The 12,319-nt window shown below is 46.8% G+C and overlaps 1 protein-coding gene across 2 annotated transcripts in view; it reads right to left on the reverse strand.

The window, feature by feature from the left end:
- Window positions 1-12,319, reverse strand: part of LOC143290354 (uncharacterized) — a 153,974-nt gene that overhangs the window by 82,129 nt on the left and 59,526 nt on the right. For both annotated transcript variants that reach the window (XM_076599716.1, XM_076599717.1), the window contains 6 exons: window positions 11,478-11,569; window positions 8,352-8,507; window positions 5,421-5,631; window positions 3,931-4,164; window positions 3,356-3,487; window positions 1-121 (listed from right to left, as the gene is read on the reverse strand). The exon at window positions 1-121 is cut by the window's left edge and continues 77 nt beyond it. In XM_076599716.1, the coding sequence (XP_076455831.1) occupies window positions 1-121; window positions 3,356-3,487; window positions 3,931-4,164; window positions 5,421-5,631; window positions 8,352-8,507; window positions 11,478-11,569 (946 nt within the window). The remainder of the gene's footprint in view (window positions 122-3,355; window positions 3,488-3,930; window positions 4,165-5,420; window positions 5,632-8,351; window positions 8,508-11,477; window positions 11,570-12,319) is intronic.

Raw genomic sequence — 12,319 nt, forward strand, 5'->3', positions numbered from 1 at the left:
TCAGTCGGGTCACCGTTCATGTTGCCTAGCAACCCCGTGGGCGTGGAGTGGGAGGCGGGCAGCTGCAGGTCTATCTGGATGGTCAGCTGACGGTTCTTGACGCTGATCGTGATGCCGATACCTGTCAGCATCAACATCAACATCAACATCAACATCGACATCGACATTGTCATCTGTTGTGCTGTGCTGTTGTGTTGTATTGTGAACTGTTGTGTTGTGGTGTACTGTGCAGTGATGTGTTATGCAGTGCTGTGTCGTGTTGTGCTGTGTTGTGTTGTGTTGTGTTGTGCTGTGCTGTGTCGTGTTGTGCTGTGTTGTGTTGTGCTGTGTTATGTCGTGTTGTGTTGTGTTATGCTGTGTTATGTCGTGTTGTGTTGTGTTATGTCGTGTTGTGCTGTGTTATGTCGTGTTGTGTTGTGCTGTGCTGTGTCGTGTTGTGTTGTGTTGTGTTGTCCTGTGCTGTGCTGTGTCGTGTTGTGCTGTCTTGTGTTGTGCTGTACTGTGCAGTGCTGTGTTGTGTTGTGTTGTGCTGTGTCGTGTTGTGCTGTCTTGTGTTGTGCTGTACTGTGCAGTGCTGTGTTGTGTTGTGTTGTGCTGTGTTGTGTTGTGTTGTGTTGTGCTGTGCTGTGTCGTGTTGTGTTGTGTTGTGTTGTGCTGTGCAGTGCTGTGTTGTGTTGTGTTGTGTTGTGCTGTACTGTGCAGTGCTGTGTTGTGTTGTGTTGTGCTGTGTTGTGTTGTGTTGTGCTGTGTTGTGTTGTGTTGTGCTGTGCTGTGCTGTCGTGTTGTGCTGTGTTGTGTTGTGTTGTGCTGTGCTGTGCTGTCGTGTTGTGCTGTGTTGTGTTGTGTTGTGCTGTACTGTGCAGTGCTGTGTTGTGCTGTGTCGTGCTGTGTTGTGTTGTGTTGTGCTGTACTGTGCAGTGCTGTGTTGTGCTGTGTCGTGCTGTGTTGTGTTGTGTTGTGCTGTACTGTGCAGTGCTGTGTTGTGCTGTGTTGTGTTGTGTTGTGCTGTGCTGTGTTGTGTTGTGTTGTACTGTGCAGTGCTGTGTCGTGTTGTGCAGTGCTGTGTCGTGCTGTGCTGTGCTGTGTCGTGTTGTGCTGTGTCGTGCTGTGTTGTGTCGTGCTGTGCTGTGCTGTGTCGTGTTGTGCTGTGTCGTGCTGTGTTGTGTTGTGTTGTGCTGTACTGTACTGTGCAGTGCTGTGTCGTGCTGTGTTGTGCTGTACTGTGCAGTGCTGTGTCGTGCAGTGCTGTGTCGTGTTGTGCTGTGCAGTGCTGTGTTGTGCTATGTAGGGCAGTGCTGTGCTGTGTTGTGCTGTGCTGTGCTGTACTGTGCAGTGCTGTGTCGTGCAGTGCTGTGTCGTGTTGTGCTGTGCAGTGCTGTGTTGTGCTATGTAGGGCAGTGCTGTGCTGTGTTGTGCTGTGCTGTGCTGTACTGTGCAGTGCTGTGTCGTGCTGTGTTGTGCTGTACTGTGCAGTGCTGTGTCGTGCAGTGCTGTGTTGTGCTGTGCTGTGCAGTGCTGTGTTGTGCTATGTAGGGCAGTGCTGTGCTGTGCTGTGCTGTGCTGTACTGTACTGTACTGCGCAGTGCTGTGTCGTGTTGTGCTGTGCAGTGCTGTGTTGTGCTATGTAGGGCAGTGCTGTGCTGTGTTGTGCTGCGTCGTGTCCTTTCGCGTCGCGTCGTGTCGTGTCGCGTTGCGTTGCGTTGTGCTGTGTTGTGCGGCGCTGTGTTGTGATATGTCGTGTCGCGTCACGTTGTGTGCGTGTTGCGAGGTGTTGTGGCGTTGTATTGCATGACTATTTGGTACAAGAGATGTCTGTGTGAAAATGGGGCTGCTGTCCCCAGGGAGAGCGAATCACCACGGCGCAGCCACCCCCCCCACCCCCTTATTTCTTGGTCTGCACGTGTATTGGTTTTCCTGTCCAAGCGGATTTGCCTGCAGGATTTTGGCCAGGGACAGTCCTTTTGTTGTCCTGGGCTCTCTAACGTGCGCTAATACACGTTTCTGTAGGTCCGTGTATGGGACAGCTGGCAGTGTGTCACGGTGACTGTGATGGCAGTGGAGCGGTGGCCTGGTGCTAACGCGTCCGCCTTGGAAGCGAGGGAACCCGAGATCGAATCCCTCACTTGTCACTATTTTCAGCGGAGTCTGGACGCTAGTCATTCGGATGAGACGATAAACCGAGGTCCCGTGTGCAGCATGCACTTAGCGCACTGAAAAAGAACCCACGGCAACGTGTGTGTTTGGCAAAATTGCAATGAAAGGAATCCACGCTGACAGGTACAAGTATAATTATATACATGCATGTTCTCAAGGCCTGACCAAGCGCGTTGGGTTATGCTGCTGGTCAGGCATCTGTCCAGCAGATGTGGTGAAGCGTATACGGATTTGTCCGAACACAGTGACGCCTCCTTGAGAAACCGAAACTGAAAATCTACACGTCTTTAACTCTTTCCATACGAACGGCGAAAGAGACGACGTTAACAGCGTTTCACCCCAATTACCACCATCAAAATATTGCAAGCGGAAGGCTCTTATACTGAAGAGGTGAATGTTAACAAAGAATACCACAATTCTGACGACGGAAGCTTAAGGTTGGGTCATTCAGACACCCACTGGACATCCGAGGGGACTGTGTAGAGGAGAAGAGAGGGCTGGCCGTACTGAGTGAGTTAATCCCTGATTCATCACCAGGAAAACAAAACAAAAAACAACAGAGGAACAAAAACAACACGACAGAAGCACCGCACGCTATCGGATTTTGTGACCAGTGTCTTTAGGACAGGTGGCTCAGTTCACTGAAACTGAAATTGTCGATACCCGTAAATTGACGAGCGCAATAGCCGAGTGGTTAAATCGTTGGACTTTCAATCTGAGGGTCCCGGGTTCGAATCACGGTGACGGCGCCTGGTGGGTAAAGGGTGGAGATTTTTTCCGATCTCCCAGGTCAACATTTGTGCAGACCTGCTAGTGCCTGAACACCCTTCGTGTGTATACGCAAGCAGAAGATCAAATACGCACGTTAAAGATCCTGTAATCCATGTCAGCGTTCGGTGGGTTATGGAAACAACAACACAGCCAGCATACAACCCCCCGAAAGCGGAGTATGGCTGCCTACATGGTGGGGTAAAAACGGTCATACACGTAAAAGCCTACTCGTGTACACGCGGGTGAACGTGGGAGTTGCGGCCCACGAGCGCAGAAGAAGAAGAAGAAGAAGAAGAAGAAGAAACCTGTAAAATTAACATGTTTCTGTGGATTGTTTTGTTTGAAGGAAACAGGGAGGGGTGAGCTCAGTTTGTGATGTTTCGGATTCCTCTTGTGTCGGCCAGCCTGTACGTCTCGTGCGAGTACTGACCTCCATCGAACTGCGCCCCAAGAGAAGTGGAACTCTTTGCCCACACGTACAGGCCTTGCGCCGTGCGGTTGAAGGACTGTTCCTGCTGGAAACTCAGCGTCATGTCCTGTTTGTCCACGTACACGTTCATACCTGCAGCACACACACACACACACACACACACACACACACACACACAGACACACACGTGTGAACATACTTCGCGCGCGCGACACACACACACACACATAAACACCCCCCTCTACTCCTCCCCCCCAGATATATATATATATATATGTACACACTTACTACCACACACGTACACATTCATACATGCACGTGTAAACACACGTAGCACACAAACACACACACGCACACACACACACACTGACGTACCACATACATACATACATACATACATACACACACATACATGCACGTGTAAACACACGTAGCACACACACACGCACACACACCACATACATTCACACACACACACACACACAGACAGACAGACAGACAGACAGACACACACACACACACACACACACACAGACACACACAGAGACACACAGACACACCACTACCCCCCTCACCAGTTTTGTTACGTGTCATTTCCACCTGGAAGGAAGAGGAGCTGCCCTTGGCAGCGAATGCACAGAAGACGGAAGCGGCCACAGGGTTACCGGCCTTGTTGGTGGCAGCGCACGTGCGCGTCTGCAGTTCAAAGGTGGGCTGGCTGAAGCGGAGGTAAACGTATTCCCCGATGCCGTTGAAGGAGAAGGTCCTGCCGTCCAGAGTGGTGATGTGAGGGTCCCCCGTGCCCATGCCTGGAATCAGAGCCCAGGGGGCACAATGGTTAACACGTCTACCTGCCGATACACTGTCCGTGGCGGGCCTAGGTTCGAATATCGGTTTCGTTTTTTTTCTCCCAAACTAATCATAATAATAATAATGGTATTTATATAGCGCTGAATGTTGTGCAGAGACAAATCAAAGCGCTTTCGCACCACTCATTCGCATGCATGCATAACTCTAAAACTGGAGAAACAGAAGACAAGGAAGAGGCAGGGTCCCACCGTCCATCTGTCCATCCGTCTGTCGGTCTGTCCAACCGTCCGTCTGTCCGTTCATACTTTAGTGCACAGCTGGCCCGCAAGCCACAGAAACACTGGTGCACCGCGACAGAGCACTCACACAGTGTGAAACACTGGTGCACTGTGACAAAGCACTCACACTGTGTGTGTGAAACACTGGTGCACTGTGACAAAGCACTCACACTGTGTGTGTGAAACACTGGTGCACTGTGACAAAGCACTCACACTGTGTGTGTGAAACACTGGTGCACTGTGACAAAGCACTCACTGTGTGTGTGAAACACTGGTGCACTGTGACAAAGCACTCACACTGTGTGTGAAACACTGGTGCACTGTGACAAAGCACTCACTCTCTGTGTGAAACACTGGTGCACTGTGACAAAGCACTCACTCACACTGTGTGTGAAACACTGGTGCACTGTGACAAAGCACTCACTCTCTGTGTGAAACACTGGTGCACTGTGACAAAGCACTCACTCACACTGTGTGTGAAACACTGGTGCACTGTGACAAAGCACTCACTCTCTGTGTGAAACACTGGTGCACTGTGACAAAGCACTCACTCACACTGTGTGTGAAACACTGGTGCACTGTGACAAAGCACTCACTCTCTGTGTGAAACACTGGTGCACTGTGACAAAGCACTCACTCTCTGTGTGAAACACTGGTGCACTGTGACAAAGCACTCACTCACACTGTGTGTGAAACACTGGTGCACTGTGACAAAGCACTCACTGTGTGTGTGAAACACTGGTGCACTGTGACAAAGCACTCACTCTCTGTGTGAAACACTGGTGCACTGTGACAAAGCACTCACTGTGTGTGTGAAACACTGGTGCACTGTGACAAAGCACTCACTCACACTGTGTGTGAAACACTGGTGCACTGTGACAAAGCACTCACTCTCTGTGTGAAACACTGGTGCACTGTGACAAAGCACTCACTCACACTGTGTGTGAAACACTGGTGCACTGTGACAAAGCACTCACTCTGGGTGATGTTGGCTGTCTGGCACGTGCTGATGGGCCGGGCTTCAAAGAAGTAGTCGCAGAGGTTGCTGTTCTGGCAGCAGAGCTGTTTGGGCAGCGAGTCCTTGTTGTAGTGGCCCACTGGGTTCAGGAAAGGATGAAACAGCAGAAAAGTGCCGGGGTCAGGTAGGGTCTGGATGAAACTGCCATCCGAGTTTCTGTAGCAGCAACGCTGCAAAGGCAAAAAAAACAAAACGCAAAGAATTTATTTGGCAAGAGCTTGCCTGCGAATACCTCCATAGTTTTTCTATCTACAACGATACATGTAGAATGAAACCAAAACTGGAGAAGCAAGGCCTTCAAGACTCACTTGTGATACACACTTTAAAAAAAAAAATGTTTTAACAGAATTTGATTGTTCTGTATTTGTTATTACAAAGCTTCGGGTTAAAAAGCACAAAACAAAAGCAGATTCGAACCAGGCACGTTCGGGTGGAGAGAAACAGTTTTAATCAAAGCATCTACACAGTTTACACAAATGAGTCAACAAAAAGCATTTATTTGACAAGGACTTGCCTGTGAAGGCCTCATTAGGTTCTGTATCAATGATACAAGGAAACCAAAGTGGAAGCATTTAATTGAGAAGTATTTCTTTTGAACACTTGAATGAAAATTTCCCGTGGGATCTTTGTAATGTGTGTGTAGTGTCTGCCAAAAGAAAGTGCATTTTTGTTCAACGTATATCGCTCCAACAATCCCGTGGGATCTTTGTAATGTGTGTGTAGTGTCTGCCAAAAGAAAGTGCATTTTTGTTCAACGTATATCGCTCCAACAATCCCGTGGGATCTTTGTAATGTGTGTGTAGTGTCTGCCAAAGAAAGTGCATTTTTGTTCAACGTATATTGCTCCAACAATCCCGTGGGATCTTTGTAATGTGTGTGCAGTGTCTGCCAAAAGAAAGTGCATTTTTGTTCAACGTATATTGCTCCAACAATCCCGTGGGATCTTTGTAATGTGTGTGCAGTGTCTGCCAAAAGAAAGTGCATTTTTGTTCAACGTATATCGCTCCAACAATCCCGTGGGATCTTTGTAATGTGTGTGCAGTGTCTGCCAAAAGAAAGTGCATTTTTGTTCAACGTATATCGCTCCAACAATCCCGTGGGATCTTTGTAATGTGTGTGCAGTGTCTGCCAAAAGAAAGTGCATTTTTGTTCAACGTATATTGCTCCAACAATCCCGTGGGATCTTTGTAATGTGTGTGCAGTGTCTGCCAAAAGAAAGTGCATTTTTGTTCAACGTATATCGCTCCAACAATCCCGTGGGATCTTTGTAATGTGTGTGCAGTGTCTGCCAAAAGAAAGTGCATTTTTGTTCAACGTATATCGCTCCAACAATCCCGTGGGATCTTTGTAATGTGTGTGTAGTGTCTGCCAAAAGAAAGCGCATTTTTGTTCAACGTATATTGCTCCAACAATCCCGTGGGATCTTTGTAATGTGTGTGCAGTGTCTGCCAAAAGAAAGCGCATTTTTGTTCAACGTATATTGCTCCAACAACCCCGTGGGATCTTTGTAATGTGTGTGCAGTGTCTGCCAAAAGAAAGTGCATTTTTGTTCAACGTATATTGCTCCAACAATCCCGTGGGATCTTTGTAATGTGTGTGTAGGGTCTGCCAAAAGAAAGTGCATTTTTGTTCAATGTATATTGCTCCAACAATCCCGTGGAATCTTTGTAATCTGTGTGTAGTGTCTGCCAAAAGAAAGTGCATTTTTGTTCAACGTATATCGCTCCAACAATCCCGTGGGATCTTTGTAATGTGTGTGAGTGTTCTGCCAAAAGAAAGCGCATTTTTGTTCAACGTATATTGCTCCAACAATCCCGTGGGATCTTTGTAATGTGTGTGAGTAGTGTCTGCCAAAAGAAAGTCATTTTTGTTCAAGTATATTGCTCCAACAATCCCGTGGAATCTTTGTAATGCGTGTGTAGTGTCTGCAAAAGAAAGTGCATTTTTGTTCAACGTATATTCGCTCCAAACCAACTACCCCCCCGTGGGCATCTTTGCTAATGTGCCTGTTGCAGATCTGCCAAAAGAAAGGATTTTAGTTCAACGATATTGCTCACTTCAAACACCTGAATTCTGTATTGTGGGTAGTGTCTGCCAAAAGAAAGTGCATTTTTGTTCAACGTATATTGCTCCAACAATCCCGTGGGATCTTTGTAATGCGTGTGTAGTGTCTGCTAAAAGAAAGTGCATTTTTGTTCAACGTATATTGCTCCAACAATCCCGAAACCTACAGAAGCAGCGGCGCTGACAAGAAACAAAACAGATGCACACACTTCATAACTGTGCACTGTTCAGGAAATCCCAGAAGAAGAAAGAGACTTACAGATAGTCTAGGCGCACGACCTTGACCTCTACGTTCTGGAAACACACCTGACCTTGGCCTGTAGGTTATGAACACTAACTTTGCCCTCGACGTTTTGGAAACTCATCCTGGCCTGTACGTTCGGGAAACTGACCTTGACATCTACATTATGGAAACTGACTTTGGCCTGTAAGTTCTGGAAACTGTCCTTGACATCTACATTATGGAAACTGACCTTGACCTCTATGCTCGGGCCTGTAAGTTCCGGAAACTTAACTTGACCTCAACGCTCTGGAAACCGACCTTGGCCTATAAGTTCTAGACACTGACCTTGACCTCTATATTCAGGGAACTGACCTTGTCCCGTAAGTTCTGGACACTGACCTTGACATCTGCACTCACGAAACTGACCTTGGCCCGTAAGTTCTGGACACTGACCTTGACCTCTACACTCAGGGAACTGACCTTGGCCCGTAAGTTCTGGACACTGACCTCGACCTCTACACCCACGAAACTGACCTTGGCCCGTAAGTTCTGAACACTGACCTTGACCTCAACATTCAGGAAAAAAACAAAACAACAACTGACCTTGGCCTTTAAGTTCTGGATGGTGGTGGGCACGGAGAGGAAGCAGGTGACTGTGTTGGTGGAGGACTCTTGGGCCAACGTGGTGGTGATGCTGGCCACGCTGCGGACGCAGGGACAGGTCGCCAGGTTTGCCATGTCCGACAGGTACTGGGCCACCTGTCCAAACGACACAGGCCCGCGCTGTTTAGTGGTGCTAATGTGTGTGTGTGTGTGTGTGTGTGTGTGTGTGTGTGTGTGTGTGTGTGTGTGTGTGTGTGTGTGTATTTGTATTTCTTTTTATCCCAACAGATTTCTCTGTGTGAAATTCGGGCTGCTCTCCCCAGGGAGAGCGCGTCGCCATACTACAGCGCCACCCATTTTTTTGGTATTTTTTTCCTGTTTGCAGTTTTATTTGTTTTTCCTACTGAAGTGGATTTTTCTACAGAATTTTGCCAGGAACAACCCTTTTGTTGCCGTGGGTTCTTTTACGTGCGCTAAGTGCATGCTGCACACGGGACCTCGGTTTATCGTCTCATCCGAATGACTAGCGTCCAGACCACCACTCAAGGTCTAGTGGAGGGGGAGAAAATATCGGCGGCTGAGCTGTGATTCGAACCAGCGCGCTCAGATTCTCTCGCTTCCTAGGCGGACGCGTTACCTCTAGGTCGCGTGTGTGTGTGTGTGTGTGTGTGTGTGTGTGTGTGTGTGTGTGTGTGTGTGTGTGTGTGTGTGTGTGTGTGTGTGTGTGTGTGTGTGTGTTCCCTGATGATGAACTGGAGCTGTAGGTCGCGTCAAGTTTCAGGTTTAGTTTTCTTAAGGAGGCCCCTTTCTACTCCACTCTTCTCTCTCTCTCTCTCTCTCTCGCTCTCTCTCAGTGCGGCTTTGGCCTTAATTAAACTGAATAAACTCATTCATTCATTCATTCATTCATTCTCTCTCTCTCTCTCTCTCTCTCTCTCTCTCTCTCTCTCTCAATCCGGCTTTGGCCTTAATTAAACTGAATAAACTCATTCATTCATTCATTCATTCATTCACTCTCTCTCTCTCTCTCTCTCTCTCTCTCTCAATCCGGCTTTGGCCTTAATTAAACTGAATAAACTCATTCATTCATTCATTCATTCATTCACTCTCTCTCTCTCTCTCTCTCTCTCTCTCTCTCTCTCAATCCGGCTTTGGCCTTAATTAAACTGAATAAACTCATTCATTCATTCATTCATTCATTCATTCACTCTCTCTCTCTCTCTCTCTCTCTCTCTCTCTCTCTCTCTCTCTCAATCCGGCTTTGGCCTTAATTAAACTGAATAAACTCATTCATTCATTCATTCATTCACTCTCTCTCTCTCTCTCTCTCTCTCTCAATCCGGCTTTGGCCTTAATTAAACTGAATAAACTCATTCATTCATTCATTCATTCATTCATTCACTCTCTCTCTCTCTCTCTCTCTCTCTCTCTCTCTCTCTCTCTCAATCCGGCTTTGGCCTTAATTAAACTGAATAAACTCATTCATTCATTCATTCATTCACTCTCTCTCTCTCTCTCTCTCTCTCTCAATCCGGCTTTGGCCTTAATTAAACTGAATAAACTCATTCATTCATTCATTCATTCATTCATTCATTCATTCTCTCTCTCTCTCTCTCTCTCTCTCTCTCTCTCTCTCTCTCTCTCTCTCAATCCGGCTTTGGCCTTAATTAAACTGAATAAATTCATTCATTCATTCACTCTCTCTCTCTCTCTCAATCCGGCTTTGGCCTCAATTAAACTGAATAAACTCATTCATTCATTCATTCATTCATTCACTCTCTCTCTCTCTCAATCCGGCTTTGGCCTCAATTAAACTGAATAAACATTCATTCATTCATTCATTCATTCTCTCTCTCTCTCTCTCTCTCTCTCTCTCTCTCTCTCTCTCTCAATGCGGTCGACACATACAAGACAAAATTTTGTTATTACCCCCTGTTCATATGGGGCTATGGCCTTAACTGAATAAACCATCTTGAATTTTGAATCTCTCAATGCGGTTTTGACCTTCATCAAACTGAATAAACTCATGCCTTCCTTCCTTCCTTCACTCTTTCCCCCACCCACCTCTCTCTCTCTCTTTTTCTCTCAATGCGGCTTTTTGGCCTTAATTAAACTGAATAAACTCATTCATTCATTCATTCATTCATTCATTCTCTCTCTCTCTCTCTCTCTTGCTCTTTCTCTCTCTCTCAATGGGGCTTTGGCCTTAAACAAAATTAACGTGTCCATTCATTCATTCATATATTCACTCTCTCTCCCTCCTCCCCCCTTTCTCTCCCTCTCTGTGTCTCTCAGTCTCCCTCTCTCTGTCTCTCTCTGTCTATGTCTCTCTGTCTCTTTCTCTCTGTCTGTCCTCCCCCCCCTCTCTCTCCCTCTTTGTGTCGGTCTCCCTCTCTCTGTCTCTCTCTATGTCTCTCTCTGTCTCTTTCTCTCTCTCTCTCTCTGTCCTCCTTCCCCCCTCTCTCTCTCCCTCTATGTATCTCTCTCTGTCTCTCTGTCTGTCTGTCTCTGTGTTTCCCCTACCCCCCCCCCCCCTCTCTCTCTACTACACAGGGCCACCAGTCAACAGACCCAAATCCACACCCTCAGGTGGCGTGCAAGGTTTGTGTTGAGTTGTTATTAATTAATTTATTTTTTGTTGTGGATTGTTGTCTTTCCTGACAAGGAAATGGGCTTCTGTGTCTCGTCAGCAATGAGAGAGACACTGAGATAGTGTGTGTCTCATCACACCTTATATCGTACACAATCATGTTTTTTTTTATGAATATATTTTATAATATCAAGTTGTTACCACTATTCGTGAATAATAACAACAACCCCCCACCCCCGAAGTATGTCATGTAAAAATACAAAACCATCATAAGTCATAATCTTTTTTGTTTGTCGTCATTCTTAGTTTGCTTGTTGCGTCATTTTGTGAACAATAATTTAAAAATCTTTATAAAAAAAAAAAACCCAGAAAAGAAAATACAAAACAATAGAAACATACATCCCGTCTACCCGTTAATCTGCCCGCCATCCCTCCCTCGCTCCCCCCCCCTCCCCTGCCCCCTCCTAACCTAACAACCACCATCATACTCTCCACCCAGTCCAAGAAACCAGTTCCAGAAAACAGTCGACACTCACGTTGGGTATCTCATCGTGATACCAGTTCAGGCAGCTCTGGGCTGGGTTGGTCATGTGGTCACTGAGTGCGAAGAACCAGACGCCACGAAGATCTGCAACGTGTGCAACAAAACAATGAACATCTTCACTGAGTGCGAAGAACCAGACGCCACGAATATCTGCAACGTGTGCAACAAAACAAAGAACATCTTCACTGAGTGCGAAGAACCAGACGCCACGAATATCTGCAACGTGTGCAACAAGACAAAGAACATCTTCACTGAGTGCGAAGAACCAGACGCCACGAAGATCTGCAACGTGTGCAACAAGACAAAGAACATCTTCACTGAGTGCGAAGAACCAGACGCCACGAAGATCTGCAACGTGTGCAACAAAACAAAGAACATCTTCACTGAGTGCGAAGAACCAGACGCCACGAAGATCTGCAACGTGTGCAACAAAACAATGAACATCTTCACTGAGTGCGAAGAACCAGACGCCACAAATATCTGCAACGTGTGCAACAAAACAAAGAGCATCTTCACTGAGTGCGAAGAACCAGACGCCACGAATATCTGCAACGTGTGCAACAAAACAAAGAACATCTTCACTGAGTGCGAAGAACCAGACGCCACGAATATCTGCAACGTGTGCAACAAAACAATGAACATCTTCACTGAGTGCGAAGAACCAGACGCCACGAATATCTGCAACGTGTGCAACAAAACAAAGAACATCTTCACTGAGTGCGAAGAACCAGACGCCACGAATATCTGCAACGTGTGCAACAAAACAAAGAGCATCTTCAGGAGGTGGTGGGGTTCAGCATTACAAGTCCTTCTTTCTTTCTTTCTTTCTTCTTC

The sequence above is a fragment of the Babylonia areolata genome, chromosome 15, assembly GCF_041734735.1.
Source record: "Babylonia areolata isolate BAREFJ2019XMU chromosome 15, ASM4173473v1, whole genome shotgun sequence".
NCBI classification, from domain to species: domain Eukaryota; kingdom Metazoa; phylum Mollusca; class Gastropoda; order Neogastropoda; family Buccinidae; genus Babylonia; species Babylonia areolata.